Genomic DNA, 24,398 nt, shown 5'->3' on the forward strand with positions numbered 1-24,398 from the left:
CTTTGAGCTTACTCTGCAGAGTCGTGGTGTAAATTACTTTCTGCAAATGAGACTCAGCTACAAATGAAAAATGTTACTGTGAGCATCAAGCCTTAACAGCTTCTAATCTCCAACTATGTCATGCAGCCCCTGACAATCAAATATATCTCTGCTTTGGGAAACTGATGTTTGAGGAGAGATAAACCAAACTACTCTGAAACGTTTCCCAGAGCAGTGAGCAACAGGTGATCCCTGATCTTCCTTTCTTTCTAATAGGGATTTACATAATTCATTGATTATCGATTCATTGATTGTTGAACTCGAACTCGAAACACACGTTTTTGTTTTCAATTTTCCGTCACGTGGAACAAACATCATGTGGTCTCATATTACACTCAGCTATCAGGGAGGTGTTTTAAGTTTAAAGCATGTTTCAATGTGAATCAGCTGTTAAAGGTGTTGCACACAGAGACGCTCAGCTGGGGGCTGCGGCTGTGCATCAGGTCTCTGTTTTTTAAAGAGGATCAATACGCAACTTCTGCCAACAGCGACACAGACATGAAGGTTGACAACTTTAAAAGAGCTCACTTCCCCACCTTTGGATACAAAGCCAACAGACTGGTGGGAATTGCTAGTACGCTATGTTTGCAGACCAGCAGCATCAAAGCCGTCTGGGTTTTTCTGCAGCTGGACTGATTTTGACCCGGTTGCGCTCCTGGCTCACACCTGACCGAATACACATGTTTATTTTTCTCAATAAGAACGAGTAGGCAGAAAACTGGACACTGTGAGTCTGAAGTACTTTTCTGTTAGTAGTATGAGCATTCACTATATAAGTGAAGGCACACTGATAATCAGTGTTAAAAATGTTGTACACCAGTATTCAATACAGTCAGTTATATGCATTTTGTTGCTGTAGAAAATATAATTTAGAGGGAAATAACATAGTTGGCATTGTTTTTGACATAAGAATAATAATGTTTTCTTTAATTGATGAATCGATAATTGATCGTTAACATTTCCAAAGATCACTCACAGAAAATACTTAAAATGTACATCCCTACTTTCTAATGACAAGCAGGTGAGACTTTCTCATGCTGTTTGATTCAGTGACATCCAAAGAAGTGCTTGCTATTGAATCGTAGGTGTCATGTTGTAATATTATGAATAACAATGGTTTTTGTGATAGCTCCACGATCACACCATACCAATAACTACACCCCTTTTCCTCCACATCCCCCAATCATGGCACCGCAAATGTAAGAGACAAACCAGTTCTAAAGTAGCTTAACACACAGATTCTAAAAACTACTACCACCATAATGCAGGGATCTGTAGTCTTAACACCAGTTTAGCAACTAGCTAAACTAGCTAATGAAACATTGAACCATGATCCAGCAGAGCTCTCCCCCTCTAACAACAGTGAGCTTGGTGGTAGACACGGCAGCTGGACAGTGGAGGTCTAACCAATACAAACAGCTTGGGGCCTCTAACCACTCCCTCTTCGGCAGTTAGTGACAGAATCTAATGCGCTGTAACAAAACACTCCACCTCGCTGTCGGAGCAGTGTGAATTGGGGAGACCTCCAGCACCTATTGTTCATTATGCAATGTCTGTCTCCCGGGAAATGAAGTCGTACTCTGTTGAAAAGGCTGCCAGCTGTTGGGCCATGTGTTCATTTACAAAACTATTGTGTTTGGCTGCAATAGGCCTGAAATGGATGGAGCATCATCACAGTACTGACGGGGTATGCAGTAACCAGATCAAATGTGAGTTGTGGAATTTAGCAAGTGTGCAGACTCACTAAAGGATCCAAATAACACATTTAACATAGTAAAATTAAATCAGTGGTTGGTCTGATTGCATGAATTTCCTACAATAAATGAGCTGCATTAGTTCTCTATGGTGCATATCTCTACATGCACAAAGTAAAGCTGCCTTTAACAATGTTTCTTGGTCTCGTCTGTACATGAATATACTGGTAACAATGTTGCTACCTTCCACACACCACACCTTTAACATTGTTTCCACTAGACACTTATGGCAATTTTTACTGACCTGAGGGTAGATAAAAATCAGTTACGCCTACTTCTAGATATAGAACACACACACCCAAACACTACTACATGCACACTCAATGGCATTGTGCACAATTGTCTTAGTTTTAGATACACAATCACTGATTTTGGCACTTTTGAGAAGTTTGCACAAAATGTGAAAAGTTCAGCATCAAATTCAACTATGCTGACTTGAACAAAAATCAGTCCCACCTTGTAATGACTTAGCTAATGTATTTAAAGTAGACCTATAACTGTCTTCAAAATTAAACACGTTTGTGCTTTTATCAGTTAAAGTGGGTCACGTGACACAGCTGAGAAGTGCTGAATTTGTATTATGACAGTAAAAGGACAGTTTTACACATGAACCTCATCTTCTAGCAGCAAAAAACAGCAAAAGGTTACACAGTGAGGTTCCCAATGTGCAAAGCATTTGAGCAGCTGACTTAATTCAGGCAAATATTGACAATTTAAGCGGTATTAAGGACTTCTGTAGTAATCTCGTACAAGTGAATGAAGTAGAAATGACAGCTTGTATGTACATAGTGTGGGTTATTATTATTATAAGGGTTATTGTATTAAGTAGTAGCAGTAGTAGTAGTAGTAATACTAGTAGTAGTATTAGTAGTAGTAGTAGTAGTATATAATAGGGATGCACCAAAAATTCGGCCACCGAAAATGTTCGGCCACCGAAAATGTTCGGCCACCGAAAATGTTCGGCCAAAAATGGCCCAAAGGTGCATTTTCGGTTTTCGGCCGAAAGACTTTTATCACTGAAACAACACGGACGAAACAGAATGTTGTGATGACGCAAGGAAAAACCGTTGCCAGTATGCACTTGTCTTGATAAGGTCCAACATGTCTGCATCCGTTCTTCTTTTAATTGCAGCACTAAAGGGTCTTCTAAGCAAAGAGGTTGAGACGGACCACGGAGTGAAAACAATGGAAAGTACACTCTTAGAGTCTGTCAGCACACGTTTCACTGAGATCTAGTCGGATCCTCTGCACTTCATCGTGACTGTAATTGATCTGCGTTATAAAGATCATTACTTGGATGTGGGAATAAAGCAGCGCGCACAAGAAATGATCCAGGCCGTGATGGATGCGGAGAACCCGCTTGGAGACGGAGAAGCTCACAGCCCAGGAGAAGGAGAACAGATTGCAGAAAAAAGGACTCGTCTCTCTGAACCAGATGAGGGTCATGCACCCTCGATGTCTGATATGTTCAATGAGATCCTTGATTTTAGTGAGGTCAGTACACAGTCAGAGCCATAAATGCAATGGTAGGGGAGACCGGGGACAGTTGTAACATTTTTGACATTTCTGTCTATAACTTTGAGCTCTTTTAACCCAGTGTGTTCAAACTGCTATACAAACTAGCTGCAACTAAACTGAGCATGTGCAGAGTGAATCAGGTGATTCATAACTTGTTCGTGATTGGAGCAAGTGCAAATGTTACAACTGACCCCAGTCTCCCTTGGCATAATAATTTATTTTGGTGTTTCGGCCTTGGTTTCCTCATTTTCGGTTTTCGGTTTCGGCCAAGAGTTTTCATTTTGGTGCATCCCTAGTTGTCACTAAGGGTTATTGTAATAGGTAGTAGCAATAGTATATAATTAACTTTTAGGACAGTTATTACACTTTATCCTCTATATTCACTAAGAAGCTACTTTAAATGTAGTTTAAGTGCTCTAAAAAGTGTTTGTTACCAGGATGCAGCGGTGCATTAATATCATTTTGAAAAGCGTCAGACTGAATCTTATAATGAGGCTGAGTGGTTGCCTGGCAACTGAGGGCTGGGTGCATGGAGACAGATTCTGTCTGCCTGTGAGGCAAGGTGCACAAAAGACTTCTCAAATGTCACATACACGTAAAGCAACCTGAAGCCAAACTAAAGGAGTGAAAGGGTAAACCTAGTGATCACAATCAAGAGCAGGGATTGAGTGGCTGGCCTGTGTCTATGTTGACACACAGACACAGGGTGGGTATCAGTGGAGGCATAATGATGCTGCTGGGTTAACTAACCTCTCACTGCCCGGGGTGGTGATCCTGTAGAACCGGTGTCTCAGGTGATGCTTGTCTCCATGGTAACAGGTTGTGCAGAGGTCATAATTGGTGCACTCAGCACATTTCCAGCGGATACCGATGATGGGCTGTTGACGGCAGGTGTCACACATGGTTCCATCATGCTTGATGCCTGGAGGGAAAGTGTTCTCAGCGTTAGTAAACTGTGGTTTTACAAGTGTTGTTTGTGTACATTACACATACTTAATACACATTAAACTACATTTTAGTTTTATACTATCAACATATATGCTACTGAGATAATACATCAAGTCAATGTGCAACCTTATGAATAATTCACAGGCTGACACTTTCTTGATATTCACCATGTCTTATAGGAAAAAATCCCCAAAAACTCTACACCCGAACATGTAAGAAAGCCAGACTTATTTAGGCCTCTCACTCTTATCATCATTGTGACCTGATGGTGTGATAACATCTACCAACAACTGCATCATCGGGTGGAGACAAACAGAACTGGTTGTACCCTTTCAATGTACATGTATTGGCATGTAATGAAACTAAATGATGTTTAATTGCCACATTTATGCCTTTGCATAAACAGAACTGACACATCCTACTGAAGAGTGTTTCCTTTTTAATGTGCAATATGCAGTCACATGGTGTGGGTACTATTTTAAGTGTGTTCATGCATATCTTGTAGATCTCACCCGCCTGTTTTGCATATTTTGCACCAAGCTGTGTGTGATATGATCTGTTCAGACTATATGTCATCAAATACTGACCTGGTCTTTACAAGTGGTAGCAGCCATGCGTTAGTATGACAACAAAACAAAAAGTAAAGCTATTGTGCTCCATGTCCTCCATTCTTGTAATAGTTGTTAACCTGGTCATTTCATCAACTCAATTCAACTTTATTAATATAGCACCTTTCATACATAAAAACATGCAGCCCAAAGTGCTTCACAGAATAACAGAGACAGAAAACAACAGCAATGGTAAAATGATAAAAGGCATGATTATAAATAAAATACTTCAAAATAAAATAAATACAGTAAAAATTAATAAAATATGTAATAGTGGAAAGAAACGTTAAAAAATAAGGTAGCGTTAACAAGATCAGAGGAATAAAAGAAATAAATAGAAAAATAAATAATTAATTAAGATAAATATAGGTTAAAGCAATGATTCAAATAATAATGATTAAAAAATAATACATTACAGCAACAAGTCATTCACATTGTGTAGTTGCCAGATAAACAAAGTTTCTACACCCTAAAAAGAAGAACAGTGGTGCACAACAAGAAAAGAGCAACCAGCTAAAGGATCTGAAACAATGAGTGTGAGAGCAAGAGAGCCATCTGATGTGAAGTTACCTGTTGGAGCGCTGTCTAGTATCCTCACGTCGTAGGCTCCAGAACATCGGTAGTTTGCAGCGGTCCCATTATCCCAGACTACAACCACCTCCTCTGGACTTTCGAAACTCCTCACGGTGCCAACATGTCCTTCTCCACCATCCTGCTTCCCCCACTTCCAGTCCGGTCCACGGACCACTCTCGCCCCAACTCCTTCCATCATCGCTCGGTTATTCCTGCCGGTGGTCATTTCAGAAACCTGGTCTCACAATACTCCAAAAATACTTGATAGATAGCAGGCTAGACGTCGTTGCTAGCAAGCTGTGGTGAACAGTTCAAAATGTAAGTGCAAAGCAAGTCCTAACAGGAAAGAAAGGAACAATCCTCACAGCTATCCTGCTAGCTAACTTAGCTATTGAAGAAAGCTGCTGGACCTACAAAAAACTGTTCACACAAGCTAACGTCGACTGCAAGCCTGAGTCTCCTCAACGCTGCCCCTGAAAAAAAAACCCACTATATACCCCCGATTATTCTGAGCGGCCACATTGCCAGCCCAGCCAAATCTCAGCTCTGTGCACACAGTCTGTCCCTCTCCTCTACTCCACACACAAGAATGCCACCTCTTCAACTTAGCGAGCTAACGAGCTGAGTTGCTAGCTATCGCAATGCTAGCTTGATAAACCTCTCCCGACCAGCAGGTCCTGGTCGCTGGGGTCAATGTAGTCCGTCTGGGGGTAGATTATCCAAACGTTTGTTGTCTGTGTTGCTGAAAATCAATCCAAGGTGTTCCCTTTGTCAACCAGAGATGGTTCCCTGGAGTCAACTCAGAATAAACGCGTCGCCATTATTGTCAATCATCGTTCAGTGCTCTCAGACGAGCAACAACTAGCTCCGGAGATACACGACAAAGCCCGAAGACTCGAGGCTGGAAAAACAAGCACGGGAGTAGCTTCAAGCACGCATGCGCACTAGAGCAGATCAACACCATGCATTCCCATCCAAGAAAATGAATGGAAGACAACCCAACCACAGGAGAAAGATATTCTTGACTTTTATTTAAAAAGGGTTTCAGCAAAGTGCTCTTTTTATTTTATTTTATTTATTCACTTCTTTTTCTCTTCCTCCCTTTTTCTATTATCTCTCTATCTATATGTATTATTTATTCTTATTTGTTAATTCATTCATTTAAAGGTATGTCTTTTGTGTTCTGTTTATTGTTATATTATATTTTATGAAACCATATAGCAATAGATACAGTAAAGATGTATAAATGAATGTTTATTTTGCCTAAACCAAAATAAAAACCAAGTTTTAAAAAAAGGCTTTCACCGGGACATTTAAACTAACAGAGCAATTGTGAATGGCACATTTTGCATGAATTTAAACAAAAAAATAGTTAGCTATAGCTGATATAATAACACGATCATTATTTGTGTTAGACCATACAGTTGCTTTTATAGCTAAAGAGTTTAAAAACTCCATTGATATAAAGACATATGTATAAAGATATAGTTTACTAGATCAGGGGTTCCCAAAGTGTGGGTCGGGACCCCCTAGGGGTTCGCGAAACACAAATGGGGGGTCGTGAGATGTCTTCCAGAATGAATTTTTTTAATGATCTAAAAATTGTTCATTTAACCCATTATAGTAAAAAAATATCCTCAAAAATAGTAGCTAAACTTTTAATAAAACCCTGAAAATAGAAAATGTAATGAGTTTTCTGTCTTTTTTTTTTTTTTGCCAGATGACTCCTAAGTGTAGGGTTAGTGAACAGTTAATTATCAAACGCATCAGTAGCAGTAAGTTAATTCATAATGGCACAGGAAACACAGACACATGCTCATATAGGTAGAGTCCATCTAAATGAAGACACATTAAATCACTTAGAGGGACAGCTGGGGTTGCAAGTCTTTGGCACCAATATTTTGGGGGTAGCGGGCTGAAAAGGTTGGGAACCCCTGTACTAGATGAGGGAACAAACTGTGGGAAAAACAGTTTTTTTATGAATGGTTGAAGAATGAGCTACTCAGAAGAATGAAGACTTTCTCACAGGGGCCTCCATACTGTTTTGAATACAGTAAAAAAAGAAAAAAAAAAAAGCATAATTAGTTGTTCATCAAACTTAATAGTCACATGATCATTGCAGCTGATTGAGCTGATGGTAACTAACATCAATTCCACTTCTCATAATCAAATGAGATTGACCTATAGAGAAGAAGTGGTGGCCGCATAAATGGCCACCAGGTGATGTAAGCTGATATTTCTCTCATTTAAGTGTGATAATCCAACATAATATAGTTAATAATTAACATTTTGAATGTATGTTTATATTTTTTCTTCTCTCTTTTTAGTAGAGGATATAATGGGAATACCAAAGTAAGATTCTGTATTTTTTTTCCAGAACCAAATGTAATACAAATTCACAAATTGAGTAGAGAAATGTTTCCTCTTCTAAGACTATCAGAGTCCAGCAACAAATGTGTGGGGAAGGTCATAATGATGGGTGAAATCATGCCCTTCTACATTTTTTCTGAAACCAGTATCATCCTCAAAAAATGTAATATTATAATAATCATTAACTCATAATCTGAATTTTGATTCTGTTCAAATGTTGTTTTAACTTATACCAGACTTGCCAGGTGCTTAAAACTGAGAACGCCAGACTGGATCTACTTTTAAATGAGACTGAGACTACAATAACCCAACAGGGATTTGACTTGCAAGCCTTCACTTTGGGGTGGCATCCTGTAGACCCCAAAAATACCATCCTCTATGGTTTGTTGAAGTATTAAACAGATTTAAAGCACAATCATTATAATAGAATTAAACTCTTAACAAGGCCTTCACTTTCTAATTTCATCACAGGGCCCCCTCTAAAGCAGTAGAGGCACCATCAAAATATAAAATAAAACAAGTTTAGCCTCAGGGTCCCTACAATTTCTGATTACATCAAGCTATATCATCATCATTATCATATTATTTTAGCCTGTACATATTAGTCGTGACCATTTCTTGTTCTTTTGTATTTATAGTGGATGATATTGTTATTACATTTTTATTTTTATTTGTATGTCTTATTCTTATGCCTTGTACAAAGAGAGCACAGTTTACCAAGCCAAATTCCTTGTGTGTCCAAGCATACCTGGCCAACAAAGCTGATTCTGATTCTTCTATAGGCTAGTAGTGCATAGGCCTACAATGGAAAAAAGGACCTCATGTTAATGGAATTATAACAACTAATTGCCACGTGGGGAACCTTGTGTCTATTAGCCCCATGTGGATCCGGAGGCCCTGGGGAAGATGTCATTGATTATAATCCAGAATTAATGTGGCCATTTCTTGCAGTTTTTTCATGCTTATTTAAAAAAGTTGACTGTGTTCTATTTCCACTGTTGTCGCATACACTTTCTTATTCTTATAAAAGCTCAGGAGGGACACCTTGAAGACTCGGTATTATCCCTGTTCTGCATCGTGCACTTCACCTGTGCTGACTGCAGGAGGCGTCGGGCTGACTGTGAGCAGCGTCCACTGAAAGCTGGTCAAAGAGCGCCACCGCTCGCTGATATTTGTACAAATATATCTCCCCTCCACATCAGGTCCCCTTGACTGTCTCCTTCACAGTGGGCTTGCAGGCAGACACAGCTGACTTTCAACCGAGCTGGCCCCTGTCCTCACAGTCTGGGTGACAACAGGAACCTTGCAATGATCTCGCTGGACTTGAATTTCAACATTTTGACAAGAGACCTGTCGCATTATTTGGAAAATCAAGTGAAAGTTGGTTTGTTCGGTTCGGGCGTAGGACTGTCTCTGGTACTGGGCTTTAGCGCGGCATACACCTGCTACTATCTAATATCAGTAGCGAAGGTAAGGACAGCATATGCATGGATTATTACTCTTGATTATTACAGAAGGGACTATTTTTAGCATTACTATGGCTTATTGAATGAAACCCGGCTCCTTAAGGGGAGGCGCGTCGTCGCTGCCATGCCTGTGATGATGCCCGACATACAGACCGGTATATTTACTGATAGAGGATTTGATCAGGCTGCATCTGTCCACTGGTGGGCTAATGTTACACGCCTGCACATGTGGGGTGAATTTCAGCGACTAGAAAGCAATATAATCAACATGCATACAAACAATGGATATATATAGCGTTGCATTCATGTGGAGCAGTTATGTAACTACATTAAACCCCCAACAAAAGAGTTACAGTGATGCATTGACGAAGCATCCAACGTTACTGTATGTTAGCTTGAAACACCGGTAGAAGGTTTTCTCTAATGCATGCTCATAGACTTACAGTTACAGTGCTGTGTTTGTTTAATGTATCATGTATTGAGTAAGCTCAGCATTTTTTAGTTAAATGCATAATATGAACAAAAGGAACATATTGCATAACGTTTATTTCACAGCCTTAGCAGTCTATATACATAACAGTTTCATCTACTGCATGGATATCACATGTGAAGAGTTCATTTGCAAAAACAGATATCTCCGTTTTTATACATTTTCAAAAAACATGTTTACTTTTAATATAATTTTTTAATCAAGTTACATTTTTAAGATACAGCCAATTAGTAATGCAATTTTGACTTATTAAAAGCCACCAATTTCAATTGATTGATAATATCTAAAGCTAGTAATAGTAAAAAGATGTTTTTGAAACATTTTTTAATTTTGTTTAAAGTGAGTTATCTGGTTTTTCAAATTAACTCTTCATATGCAAACAGCATCTCTAGGTGGCAATACGCTAACTTATGTAACAAATGTATACTGTTAAAAATCACTGTGCAACAAAGTAAGAGCTTAAAATATGCAATTTAAATCATACTAGGCTAATGCATTCCTAAATGTAATGCTTGAAATGCAATAAGGATCTTTAATGCAAGTAGGCTACACACAGATATGCGCATCTCATAACCTTAATACTTCATGTAAAAGGTTTTGGGTTGTCTCAGTTAAACCTAATTTTCCTAACAGTCTGGCTCTTTAAAATCCTGCTGGTGGTTTATAAAGCACTGAATGGTTTAGGCCCAAAATACATTGCTGATCTGCTGCTACTTTATGAACCATCTTGACCTCTGAGGTCATCAGGTACTGGTCTGCTTTCAGTCCCTAGAGTCCGAACGAAACATGGTGAAGCAGCATTTAGTCATTATTCACCACATATCTGGAACAAACTCCCTGAAAGCTGTAGGTCCGCTCCAAGTCTCACCTCTTTTAAATCAAAGATTAAGACTTTTTTATTTGTCACTGCCTTCTTATCTTAGCTTATTTTAACTCACTTTAAATGAAAAATTTTAATTTACTTTTAGTATATTTCTAATTTTCCTTTTCTTTTCTATGTTTCATTTTATTTGTCATTGTAATTGTGCTCTTTTATGCTTTTCTGAATGTTTCCAATGCTTTTAATGTTTTAATGTAAAGCACATTGAGTTGCCCTCCTGTATGAAATGCACTATACAAATAATGTTGCCTTGCCTTGCCTTAAGTTGTAAACAACCCATTACAGCTGATTTTTTTTTAAGTTAAGTATAAGTTGCATAAAAAAGTTTACAAATAAAGGTTATGGTGCAACAAATCATCTAATGTATAAAAAAAAGGCAGAGATGATTTTTAACATCAAATCATGTAACGGCATATGTCTCACAGTTTAATCCAGTTCTATAACAGTGATGTTACTGTATTTCATATCTGATGGTCTTTTTTTTATGCCACACTTTGTTCACCTGTATTTTGTAGAAGCCACAGCTCATCTCGGGGGGCAAGAAGTTCTACCACTTTCTAAGGGAGCAATGTCCGGTAGTGTCAGAGACCTACTACCCCACCTTTTGGTGCTGGGAGAGCCGCATCCAGACTCTACTAAGACCCTTTGTCACAGCCAAACCTGGGGTCGTCTACAGAAAGTAAGTCCTTAGCTTCATCACACAGCACAGAAACATACACACATGCTTAGAATTTTTATTTGATATATTAAACATTTGTTAAAAATGCCGATATCCAATATCCATCCAAGGAGAAAGAAAGTTTGGTTATGCATTTAACACGGCAGTTCTCTTCTTCAGCAGTTCCAGAGTGATAAAATGCAAAGCTGCCCACATTAAAAAGCTTTGGTGAGACATTTCAAAAACGTGCTTGGTCAGTAGGAACAATTCCACTGCCTATTTCTTCATTTCTTTCTTTCCACTTTCACAACTGGAGACAAATCCCAGTGCTGTTCTTAGCTGGGATTCAAAAGCTCAAAGGAGAAAGGAATCCTTTGTGGGTCGTTGCTGGCTCGAGCAGCCCTGCCAGCACCCTGATAATGTACATTCTGTCAAAGATTAATTGGCACTGCATTCCTTGCCCCCTGTGTACATAAAGCAGATTACAATTACTTCATTAAGAGGGACTTATTTCTCATTATTATTAATGAAACATATTACATTCTTGTGTTTTTTGTTACATCTATTGAGACTTTTCATAACTTGAATTCTTTATTTGCTGGTGTGATGTTGGTGAGTGTTTGCAGCAGAATTTGTTCATGAATTGTTTGTTATTTGGTGTGTCATTTGTGAGCCTTTAACTTTGAAAAAAGATCACGAAAATAGGCTTTTGCTGTGTTCATTTTTCACATAAAATGTGAACCCGAATACAACTCCTAACATGGAAATAAGAAAAAGGTTAATTCAAGCATTATAATTTGTGAACATTTTGATTTGTAACTTATACAATTGATTTAAAAACAGTACCCCAACCATTCTAATAGCTGTAGATTTTTCTTTCTGCACTGTATATAGAGCAAGAATCATCCAAAGGAAATTTGCTGTCTTCTTTGTCAAGGAGACAAGCAGACTTAATCCCATAATGCAAAGGTACTTGATACACCCTATAGTCCAAGTGTCTGTATCAAGCGTAGCAACATGGTCACATTCCCTGCATTACTATCACATTTCCTCCAGGGACAACAGGACGCCCCCTCCTCCTAATGAAGTTACCTAAGGTTGACCCAAGGACAGGCGTCATGAAAACTGACTTATTTGTTATTGGCTGTCTGGGTGAAATTCCACTCATCTCCTTGTCCGAGCTGAGGATTAGCAGCAGGTCTCCTCCCACTCTCCGTGCTGGTCACTCAGGATTGGCCCTCGTTGGCTTTAAAGTCTAGCCTCAGGTGCATATTTCATGGAGGGTTCTGTAATTTCATGCTGAAGCCGTTATCACTGGACTGGACAAGTTGGTTTACTGGCTCTGTCTCTCTCTCTGTGTGTGTGTGTGTGTGTGTGTGTGTGTGTGTGTGTGTGTGTGTGTGTGTGTGTGTGTGTGTGTGTGTGTGTGTGTGTGCATTGCAGGCTTTTAAATGCACTATAGTACTGGCATTGAATGACCTCATCTGCTGGGTGAGGGTTGTCCAGCCTTGGAATTGATTGATCATAAGAGCCCGCTGGTGCAATGCCCTCCTCCTTATCTTAACCTATGTGGTGAGGCAAAGCACACTGACAGGATGATCACAGGGGGAACGAGGCAGCAGACAGTGATCGTTGTTCTCACATATCCAATTCCCTTTTGGCAGTGCTTGTGGTGGATCCAATGAAGTAATCGCCTTACCTGTAATTGAACAGAGGGTATTAATTGGACGTAGATCTGAGCCAGGGTGTTTAATGACCACTCAATGAGAAAATCTGCATTTATATTCGTTTAAATATCAGCACTGTCCTGTAAGTGTGCTCAAGTATTTGCATGTGTTTAGATGGGACAGATAAATAGATAAATAAAGATACAGATCCTTGTTGCTGAGTTGCGTGTTTGGCTTGTCTCTGCAGTGAGCTCATTAAGGCAGCAGATGGAGGACAGATCTCTTTGGATTGGTTTGACAACGACGAAAGCTCCGCTCATCCCGACCCCGCCACCAGGCCCACTGTCCTCCTCCTCCCCGGTCTGACCGGCACCAGCCGAGAGTCCTACATCCTGCACATGGTCCAACAGAGCCGGGATCTGGGTTATAGGTGGGTGGTCTTGGCAGGTCACTCTGGATGAGATTCCAGAGCAGAGGGACAAACTCAAGGCACTAAATCACAAAACTGACACTATTTGTAGCCAGTGCTCTAATTTTCAAGCTATGTGACATGCATGTCTAGTAGAAGAAAATCTCAGCAGTCGTACAGATATTGATCAAAAGGAAAAACCTGATACACACTTTTGTCCTGATTTTGTAACTTTTACATAATGGGTGCATTACGTTGGGGTTATTTCAGGTGATGTGCACAAATAAAGTGTGCAGCCAAGCTCTCTGTCAAGAGCTGCTTTAGTAAATAGCCAAACGTAGCACAAGCTAGAAGAGCTGCAGAGCGAGGCAGTTTTCCCCCTCCTTTCTTCCTCTCCAATAGGCCCCTTTCTCTGTGTTCTCTGCACTCATTCTTTCACCCAGATTTGGGAAAAGAGCCGGCAAACTCAGCATCTTCCACCCCTCACCCCTGTCTGTGTAGCTTAATGAATTACAGCTTATCCTGGTTCAAGCTTTGCAGCTTAGCCCCAGACCAGCTTCCGAGTCTATGCTATGCTGCAGTATGTGTTTAAGCAGCCCCCCCACACACTACCAGCACCTCCCGAGTCCTCTTAGTCCAACACCCCCGTACAGCCCCGCCCCACTGCTGAGTTACACCGATAGAAACTGCAAGCATGACTCCAACAGATAATAGATGACTGGCGAGGGATGAGGGGTGAGGAGATGCCTTTGCTCTGTAGTACAAACACAATGCTCTTCACACAGCTGGCCTCTTTCTGCATGCCTCATCATATTCCCACTTCAATTTTTTTAAAGTTGAGAACATTTGTTTAAAAGAATTTAGGCCACCGTGTTCCGTTGAACATGCACAGTAGGTAACTTGTAGTGACAACAAAAACAAGCGTACGCTGAATAGAACTTATAAAAGCGTAGAATCTAGTTTATATGTTTCATAATACAAAACAAACCCTTTAATTTATACCAGTATGAACTGCAGGTTATCTTCTTTATCAAGCAAGTAATCTTCTTACACAAATATAAAATGATATACAACAGGATAAAGCAAAGTAAGAATGAATTGATGAGCTGTGCCATCATTTAAACTGGATGGCTTATATTGCTTAAAGCTCCTGTGAGGAGCTTTTATGTAGATATGAAACAGCCTAAAATTAATACAGATGTCTCTTTATGACCCACAAAAGCAAACAAGACTATCAGAAACAAGTCTAAAAAGTTCCCTAAAAACTTCCCACTGACACAGGGTAGGCGTCAGTCAAGAGGATTTATGGCATCCTTCAAAGACTCTCGATGTGTGATACATGTGACTGTTAAATTAGAAATTAGGATCTTATTCTTTGGGGGGAAAAAACTTACAAATGCAGAGAAAGAAATGAAGGAAGAAAAAACGAGGTCCTGCTTTGTCCAAAGGGGGCGCCAAAATCGTCATGAAACAAAAGTTCCTTGCAGGAGCTTTAATAAAAAAACGTCACATTTCTGTTGATTAACAAATCAATGAATTGACAAATGGTTTCAGCTGTACATACATTTTGTTCAATTATATGATAATACAAAAATATGGAATACATTTTTTTGGTCACTAAAAAGCCAGCAGTAAATGCTGATTGGCCATTCCCAGACTTCAAAGTGAAATGTAGCTTCAAGCTTGATATTAACATTGTTGGAACAAAAAATGTTACTCATTTTTTTTGGCTTTAAAAACAATGCTTTACTACTACATGTTTCTGTTTATTAAGAACTGAAGTTAAAACATTTTCAGATTTTGTTGCAAAACCACAGATGTATTGTGTAAGAATCCTGCATGAGGCTGAAATAACTTAACGCGTCTGTATTTTTCTGTTTCAGATGTGTGGTATTCAACAACAGAGGGGTTTCTGGTGAAACACTGCTGGTAAGCACTGTCATTTCAACCTGTCACGCTTCATTATTTAATCTCTCCATTTGTCTTCAGATAGGCAGACGTGTGCACCAGATACAAAGGACTGTTAAGGACAGTTGGTTTTCCCATTAGTCAGTGTGACAGCTTCCCAGCTGAGTTGTCCTTTTCATTGCTTTGACCAGCGCCAAGCATGTCAGCACCACACGTGTCCCAGAGCCCACAGGGAGCCCGAGCAGACGCTGAAAACACAATGTTGTTGCACAGTGGGGATTAAGTTGCAGGCAGATACTGTATTTTAATTCCGATCCGCAGAAATATGACCTCGTTGAGCACGTGCTGTTCTGACACCTGGCCTAATCTGTCCTCTTACACACCCGGGTGTATTTAGCCAACAGAATGGACCAGGGCTCTGATAGTGCTTAGCAGGCCCGCTGCGTTTATGTCCCTTCTTCTCTGTATGTATATCCCCACTTTATAACAGAGGCACATTCTTTATGGAAGCTGCATCATCCTGATCTAATCATACCATCACTCCCATACTGAGATCTCATCCTAAGCACAAGTGGAGTTTTATCACAGACAATCAAATCTAATGTTCCATTATGTGGATATAAATCTGAAGCACTGGCTGATCTGTGTCCTTCTGCTGTTGAATTCTCTATCAGCTGCACTTTTAGTTTGTATTAAAAGAATCATAAAAGTGACACCGATGCAAAGAGTCACTGAGTTTGATTTAAATAGTATTCTAGGTCAAATAGACTATTAAGTTGGCTCAGCTGTCCTCAGATGAAAAGAAAGTCTAAACTCTGTAACCTTGGCGCTGGATCAAGTGTTGGTGAAAGAGAGGGAATTGTTCTATATTTGATGCAAGTGATTCAGCATTTGTTCGCTCCTGTGAGTGTTTTCTCTGTGTCCACTCCTGTGAGTGTTTTCTCTGTGTCCACTTGGTGTGAATATCTTCCATTGTTCAAACAGGCCAGCACTTTAGAATGACCCACTGTGTGAAAGATGCCCCCTGCCTCAAAGACCGTCCTGAGTGCCAGTGCCCTATTTCTAGACATCGTTAACATCCTATTATTTTACAGTTTCCTGTGGAAATGCTTGGTTGTGCCAAAATTGAAGTTGGCAGAATTCTTGGCAGATCACATCTCTGTTAAGAGAAGGTTGGGCGAGAGAGAGTGGGAGAAACAGGAATTTACTTTGCCTGAGTTTCTGCTTGAATGTTAATGGAGGGCCTTTAAGAGCTGCAGAGTCAACAGCACCCTGGAGAATCAGACTTGTTAAATAGGCTGCTCTAAGTTTTTGTTGCTTTGCTATCTAAAGTTAAGTCACATGCTCTGCCTGATTAACTGTTAAGACAGCCTAAAGTCTTCATCAGTATCAGAAAGTACCTTACCAGTTAATGATAACACAATACTTTTGAAGACGCTGCAGATTACAGAGTAATAAAACCTGCTCATGCGTTCACCTCTAAAGTTCAACAGATGTCTGAAGAGATGCTTCCAAATACTGATGCAACAGTTTGTGTCAGATATCAGTCAGATAGCAACTCTGATAGCTTGGTCAGGGTCTCCTGAGAACTGTGGCAGTAAGAACGACACTAAAAGTTGACAAAATGTTGCAAATTTATAATTTCAAGAAAGGATTGGTCAGGAATTATTTTTTTGTTGGATGATGTCCATTGTTGCTTCCACTGCAGATAAATGTTTTGCCTAAAAATCTGTCTAAAACTGGAGAGGCTAATTTGAAAAAAGTTATACTTATTTTTTTACAGATTACATGTTGGAATTTTATTTTATTTTTTTGTTATTTTTGGGGCATTCTTGCCTTATCAGATAGGACAGCTTAATAGAGACAAGAAACATGGGGAAGACGTGCAGCAAAGGGCTGTTGCTGGGAGTCGAACCAGTGATCGCTGCAACAAGGACTATAGCCTTAATATCTGGGGCATGTGCTTAGACCTGCTAACCCAGTACAGAATTCTTCACAAGCCTTTGTCAATCATGACATCACACCCCCTCTTTTTGAAATAAAACTACAAATTAAAACTAAACTTCTCAGAAAAATGAACACAGTGACATAAGGAAGTATGATAAGAACTAACTTTAATGATAGAAATGATGTTTGACCAAAAAGTATTTGACATGTGTTTTAATTTTATAGTTTATCCTCTAGGGGGCGGGGTTTATGAACTATACTGCAGCCAGACAGCAGGGGGAGCTCTAAATCTTTTGGCTTCACAGTCAGCAATGACTTATGGCATCCATTCTGATAAACGGTCTGTGTCATAGACCGACAAGCCAACCTATGCCCCAGAAGATTTTTCTGGGGCATAGGTTGTTGCAGATCTGTTTTCTTTTAACCAATCATTTCAGCTTAAGTCTGATTTATCTCAGATTTCATTGATTAATTCTACTGACAAGTAATCTCCCCTAACAAAGACTATACTGGGAGCTGTGAACATGTGCACATGTGCAGGCTAACACTGGTAGAAGTTATACAGCCTTCAGGGCTACTCCTGTCTCTTGATAACAAAGGGAGACTGTGTCTGTTACATGATAATCTATAAGCTCTTTGTGACCTCGTGTGGGTGTCTATGTTTAGCTACTTTATGCTTCATGCCATGTCTTTGTTCCTCACACCTGTCAATTCTATATAACATTTGTCTTTTGAGAATCAACCATAAGTACATTCTGCAAGTTCATGTTCCTCTTTTTATGAGTCTCATATCTCTGTTGTAGTCCCACTGATTCTTGCTAGTTTAAGCTGTTTCTTTGATCCCTTTGTGGTTATCAGATCTATACTGCTGGTATTTGACAAGAGGTATAATTGCCTACATTTTAAATGAGTCTCAATAGAAATAAAGCAAAACGCTATGTACAGTATATTGAACTGCAGCTCATTTTGGAGTAAAGTCTTTGAGTTCATTTTATGTTGTTAAGCCCTTCACAATTGCTGCCTTTATTGTCTTCCTGTCCCACCCAGACCCCGAGGACCTACTGTGCAGCCAACACAGAGGATCTAGAGACTGTCATTGTGCACATCCAGAAGAATTATGAAGCTGCTCCCATGATGGCTGCTGGAGTATCAATGGGAGGGTAATGAAGCTGCTCACTTCCAGCTGACTGGAGTCTTTAATACTGGAGAATACATTTCTAACAAATCCTAAAATGTGACCAAAAGCTGTGCAAGACATCACCACTCATTTGTTGATGATTGGGTAGAAACTAATGTTGCAACCAAAAGAAATATACAAGATGGATATTTTCCCTAAAATATGTAGTTTTGGTTGGGCTATGTTCAGTGCTTCAGTATGGTCCAGTCACCAGAGAAGGTGTTTTTTTCTGCACTGCTCTAATCCCATGAAGTGAAGGATTGGCCAGGAATGGAACATGTCCCAATCCCTGGTTTTTTTTACCCATCTGTCCCTTCCTTTCACCCTCTCTCTCTAAATTCAGGATGATGCTCGCCAACTACTTAGGGCGCAAGGGCCGGGAAACCTGTCTGAAAGGGGTGGTGGTCTTCTCAGCAGGCTGGGATGTATTTGAGTGCACTGCTTCGCTGGAAAAACCCCTTGATCGCTTCCTCTTCAACTCCTACCTCACAAGCTGCCTACAAGCCTCTGTGCACAGGTCAGCCAGGGTCAGACTGGGATTAACACAGGCGCTGATTCAATGCTAGTGCTAAAGGCTAGACATTTGGATCGCTTGGTTTGAGGCAGTTTTATGTTACATGTTGAGAAAGGATTTGTTTTTTCTGCAGTTACAGGAACAAATTATGGGCAAAGTTTTTATTTTGTATACACGTAACATATTTCTCTGGGCATGTGAAAATGGGCTTGACTTGAGTGCACAGTATCCTGATATAGCACCATCTTAAAAGTGGAGCTTGGTTGTTGTTTCAGCGTCTTTTTACAGGCATGTTCAGACAAAAATGATTTCACCTAACTGCAGAAATTCACACTTTTTTTTCCAATACCCCTGCAGACACAGACCAGTGCTTGAAAAGTGTTACGACATCGATCATGTCATGAAGGTCAGTATTATTTTCAGTGACCCTAAGCCACAAATGCTAATCTAATTAAGCGCAGTCGCCAACATTTAATCAATTTACTGTGGCCCTACAGGCAAAGACCATTAGAGAGTTTGATGAGAGGTTCACCTCAATTATGTTTGGCTATCCAACCAATGACGACTACTACCATGATGCCAGTCCTGTCCACAGGCTGAAATCTGTGCAGGTGCCAATGCTGTGTCTGAATGCTGCTGATGATGTCTTTTCTCCGTCCCATGGTGAGTCCAACAAACCTTACCAGAGTATCAGAGTGCTCTGGCTGTCTGATTTGACCCTAAAGAATTGTAATGGAATGAATACATGAGGTAAACCTATGAAACGAGCAATGCAATGTTTCCTCTGCAGCAATCCCTGTGGAGACGGTGAAGCAGAATCCCAACCTGGCCCTGCTCATTACCTGTCATGGCGGCCATATTGGTTTCCTGGAGGGCCTGTGGCCTCGTCAGAGCACCTACATGGACCGAGTCTTCAAGCAGTTTGCTAAAGCGGTTATCGAACAAGGCAGCCGACTCGCAGACCTCTCCTGATAAGAGAGTTCAACAAAGAGTTCCTCTGGTCCTATTTCCTCTTTCTGTCCTACCTTTCTTTAATCTTTTCTTCCATTTATGCCATCCATCTTACTTTTAATGCCACATTCCACATTGCATTCCTTCCATTTAGAGTTAAATTCTTTCATTTTCCTTCCTTCCTTTGACCCTTTTCCCCCTTTCATTATTTTCCTTCATATCTCCGTCCATCATTTGTGCCTTCCTCCTCTCCCTGATCCCTTTTCTGCTTCCTTCCTTCTATTGACTTTCTTATATCTTTGGCCTCAATCCTTCCGTCCCATTCCTCCTCCTGATGCCACAAGCAAAAAAAACAACAAAAAACAAAATACATTCTTTCTTATTTGAAAGGCACATTCTATCGAATGCAGCGTTTGTGCTGCATTCAGCATTCATGTATTTATTCCAGACAGCTAACAACTCATTGTATGTAACCATAAAATGCTTTAAAAAAAAAAAAAAAGCAAAGCTGTTCATGTTGAAAAGCTGAATCTGTGCCCATCTTGGTTAGTCACGTTAGCTAGCAAAAAAGAAGTCTGCTTTTATCTTGTGCAATTATTTGAAGACAACACGAGTACTGTACATGACAAATCAATCATCTGTGTTCATGAAGCATCTTTTAGTGCTCATATTAGTAGGATTTTAGCCCTCAGGGATTGTCTTTATTTACTCACTCCTTTCTGTCCTGTGTCGTTCTGCTTTGTCGCCCATTGTCATCAGTTTGTGGTTTCATGTTTGAAGGTAGATGATGTTTAAGTTTGTTTCTTTTCTTTGACATTATAGTAGGATATGATGGGAAATGCACTTATTTTATATTTTTTGTGGAGTATATAGTCAATTATATTATATAGTCAATTTAATAAATAGAATTAGGCTAGCCTAGCATTAAGGCTTAAAGCAGGGGGGAACTACTAGCTTGGCTCTGTCCTAGAGTTAACAAATATCCTGCCTGCAAGTGCTAGTAGTTGGATTTTGTTGCTTTTGGACACTACCAAGCAAGCTGTCTCCCCTTGTTTTTATTTAATTTTGCTATGCTAAGCTAAGCTAAGCTAACAAACTGCTTCATACAACGCAAAGCCATAAAGATGGTATCAATCTTCTCGTCCAGCTTTCCTCCAGAAAGTGAATGAGTGTATTTCCCAAGCCATTCCTTCCTTAAAACCTCTGCATGCACTTTTTTCTTTCACACATTCTACCTTTACGCACACCAAATAGTTCTAAACATGTATTATATGAAGAAAAAAAATGCATTAATAATGACAAGGAATGTGAAATTGCACTATTTTAGTTGATACTGTCATGCCTCTAACTCCTTAATGCAACGCTCTTCATTTCATTCGCTTTATGAAGGTATGTCCCAAAGGCGGAACAGAGCAGTTTGTAAATTCCATGAGGTATTTGTGAAAACCTCAGTGGTTCTCTGTGTCTGTGAGTCTGAAGGTGTTAGATACGGTGATGTGAGTGAAGATGATGCATATAGGACAGACAGTGTACAGCGGCAGTGTGAAGCAGTGCTTTTGTTTCGCCAACAATGAATAAGGGCCTGGCTACCGTGTATGAGTTGGCATCCATGAAACAGCAGACCTGACTGTCAGCCAGACTTTCAGTAACGCACTGCATGAGGGCTTTTTGACTTCCTGTTCCTGTGGAATTTCGGTGTCTGTTTGTTTTGCCAAGTGTCCATCGAGTAGCATGTGTCTCATTGGCGTCACCATGTCCTGAACCTTAACATCACTTTGTTATTTGTAGCACAAAGGACATGTTTGTGTGATAGGATACTGCATTTCATTTTGTACACTACGTGTAGAGATGAAGTTAAAAAAAGACATTCTGTTTAACATGTACAGCAATAAGATTTTAAAACGTCTCTATAGTATAAGTACCAGTATATGCACATTATCAACACAAGTGTATTATGCTGTATTTATTAAATTATTAAACAGAGTCTAGGTGAATTTGTGTGCAGTCTCCACTGCTTTTGCTTTAATGCATTTTGTGAACAGAGTGGACTTCTCGACTGACCGAGCACTGCAGGTAAGAATAATTCACTGCACCTGCTTTGTGTCAGCGATTCTCTTTCTTTCGGCTTTTTTCTATGCCTCTCTTTTCTGTCTTCCCTTCCTGTCTCTTTGTATTTTTGCCTATTACTGCCTCACTTTGTCTTTTTCCTGGATGTCTTTTTGTTTCCCCCTTCTGTCTTTCCTTTTTGTCTCTTTGTCTCTTTGTCTCTGTCTTTTTCTCGTATCTTTCTTTGTCTGTCTTTTTCTTTATGCATTCTGTCTTTTTGTCTGTTTCTGTCCCTCTCTGTCTCTGCCTTTTCTTGTTTGTTTTTTCTGTCTTTCTTTTCTGTTCATCTTTTTGTTTCCTTTTGACTCTGTCCTTCCTCTGTCTTTTTATGTCCTTTTTTGTCTTCTTGTTTGGTCCATCTTTTTGTCTTTCCTTCTCGTTTTCCCTTTCATTTCAAACTCTTTTCTTTTTGTGCCTTTACTCCATCCTTTCTCTTCCTGTCCTGTCCTGTCCTTTCCTTTTTTTTGCCAGAACTGTCTTGTTCTGTCTTTCATCTCTGTCTTTATTTGTCTTTTCTTCTGTTCCTGTCTTTCCTTTTTGCCTATGTCTCTCTGTCTTTTCTTTCTTTCCTGTCTCTTTTTTCTTCCTTTTTTACCCTTAAGCTAAATACTGATAATCTCTCAGCTGTTTAGTCAGGAGCTCATCAGTAACATGAGGCGGGCAGCTCGTGTCATGACTTCACCCGATGTCAACGTCTCTCTCTTTAAAGTCAAATCACTTGACAGCCTCACTGGAGCTCTGGCTTACGGCATGGCCAGTGTGCCCCTGCAGGGGTCATGCTCCCTCTCCTCTGCCATCACTGTATTGGGTTTTTGGTCACTGGAATTGACTCTCACTACACTCACGGGCTAAGCTGCTGATAGGATGTGCATTGCTGCAGCAGTAGTGGATGTGATCCACCAAAGGCGAACTGTAATCCCCCGGCACTCCATTTACCTTCACCCCCACCCCCTCCAATAAGCCCTCAGACAGATGAGCTTTGGTTTTAGCTGGATGGTTTATAGAAGCCTGAGAGTAATTAGAGTAGTCTGCCAAGCAGGATGAGTAATTTACTGAAGGTTACCAGCTATGAAAATTGATATTATGTGTCAGGAATCTGTCTATTATCTGCTAATATGAGGATGCTCACTGCAGAAATATGCACATGGGCATTTTTTACATGTCATAATGGAATAAAAATTATTTCACTGTGATAGAAATTTCAATCATGTCACTGTTAGAAAGTAGTTTAATTGTAAGTATTGCATTGCTCGAGGACTCAACAACTGAGAGAGATGTGTCAGATGGAATTATCAAGAGACACATCTCCTCCTTTTCCTTTAAAGGTTTTGTTTAAATATCACTTAGAAAAATGAACCAAGCATTGAAATCATAGAAGAGGATTGTAGCATTACGTTAAACACTGAAACAGAAGACAAGGAAACATATTTTGAAGCATTCAAAATCCAATTTTTAACTCCTCAAAATCAGAACTCTTGTTCTCCATCAGCATAATCTCTCTGCTTCTCAAAATGCAGCAATAATGAGGTGCAAGAATCAGCATGCCATCCACTCTTTGGTGCCCTTTCTTCCTTATCCTACCCTGACTTCAGCTGGCTGAAAATAGCAGTGTGTTATATCACACAGGGGCTGTAGGTTGATGGAAAGTGTGCTCTAATATTACCTCGCAGGAGCTGAAATAGTACTGTCCCTGGACCAACAATGCCCTTGTGCCCTTACAGAGGAAATCCTGTAGCATCCATTAAGGAACCATTTCTCCTCTTGATAATGAGAGAAGGGGTCACGGTGCATTTAGTCACAGCACGACTACAGAGGTGCTGAGGTGAAACAAATTTCAGGGAAGAGGGTTGACTTGGAAATGAGCAAGGTCCTTGGCTCTTGAGCAGAATTAAAAGATGTGGGATTGGGTGGATGCAGAGGGGAGTGAGAGGATTATTAATCACAGGCTAAAGGCAGAGCTGCACATTCATTTCAATTGCACTACTTAAGCTTTGTATTAAATCACTTGCAACCCACTTTAAAATACACAGCAACTACATGGAAAGCAAACCAAAATAACACAGAGCTCATCATACAAATGAAAATCAGAGCTTACATGTAAAGCCAGCAATTTTTAGTTTTCACAAGCAGACCTGAAAACAGTTGTGTAATGACTCCTGTGGCAGCAGAGGAGGGCTTACTGAAGTTAGTAAAAAAAACAACCCTGGTGATGTTATTAGAGCTCTCTCGGTTTCTGGTTTGGACTTTTAATTTTAACACAAAACATTTGTTTCAAAGAGGAGATCTGGAGTTTGATGGGAGTAAGTAACTGGGGGCAGCAGCTGGGCTTACACTACCTATAGGAGGGGAAATCAAGCTTTGTTAGCCACAAATAGGTTTGATACTCAGATAAGCAATCATAAGGAGGGCCATCAA

The 24,398-nt window shown here is 40.0% G+C and overlaps 2 protein-coding genes across 2 annotated transcripts in view; one reads left to right on the forward strand and one right to left on the reverse strand.

Annotated features, from left to right (window-relative positions):
• The window catches only part of mib1 (mindbomb E3 ubiquitin protein ligase 1), a 61,367-nt gene extending 54,996 nt beyond the window's left edge, over positions 1-6,371 (reverse strand). The window contains 2 exon segments of the mRNA XM_034702703.1: positions 4,062-4,233; positions 5,438-6,371. Coding sequence (XP_034558594.1) covers positions 4,062-4,233; positions 5,438-5,666 — 401 coding nt within the window. The 5' untranslated portion in view covers positions 5,667-6,371.
• Positions 6,372-9,013: 2,642 nt separating this feature from the next.
• abhd3 (abhydrolase domain containing 3, phospholipase) lies at positions 9,014-21,871 on the forward strand. The gene is made up of 9 exons (XM_034702245.1): positions 9,014-9,280; positions 11,162-11,325; positions 13,219-13,401; positions 15,264-15,309; positions 18,283-18,395; positions 18,756-18,929; positions 19,284-19,332; positions 19,424-19,589; positions 19,717-21,871. The coding sequence occupies exons 1-9, from the start codon at positions 9,119-9,121 to the stop codon at positions 19,896-19,898; spliced, it is 1,239 nt and encodes a 412-aa protein (XP_034558136.1). The 5' UTR covers positions 9,014-9,118; the 3' UTR covers positions 19,899-21,871.
• The last annotated feature ends 2,527 nt before the right edge of the window (positions 21,872-24,398 follow it).

This window comes from Notolabrus celidotus, chromosome 15 (assembly GCF_009762535.1).
Source record: "Notolabrus celidotus isolate fNotCel1 chromosome 15, fNotCel1.pri, whole genome shotgun sequence".
Taxonomy (NCBI): Eukaryota; Metazoa; Chordata; class Actinopteri; order Labriformes; family Labridae; genus Notolabrus; species Notolabrus celidotus.

What these genes read in the sequence shown, in the direction of transcription:
- abhd3 (XM_034702245.1), top strand. Translation starts at nt 9,119, where the DNA reads ATGATCTCGCTGGACTTGAATTTCAACATTTTGACAAGAGACCTGTCG. An exon ending in AGCCGGGATCTGGGTTATAG is followed by an intron (nt 13,402 to 15,263) that starts GTGGGTGGTCTT and finishes TTTCTGTTTCAG; the next exon opens with ATGTGTGGTATTCAACAACA. An exon ending in TTTCTGGTGAAACACTGCTG is followed by an intron (nt 15,310 to 18,282) that starts GTAAGCACTGTC and finishes TGTCCCACCCAG; the next exon opens with ACCCCGAGGACCTACTGTGC.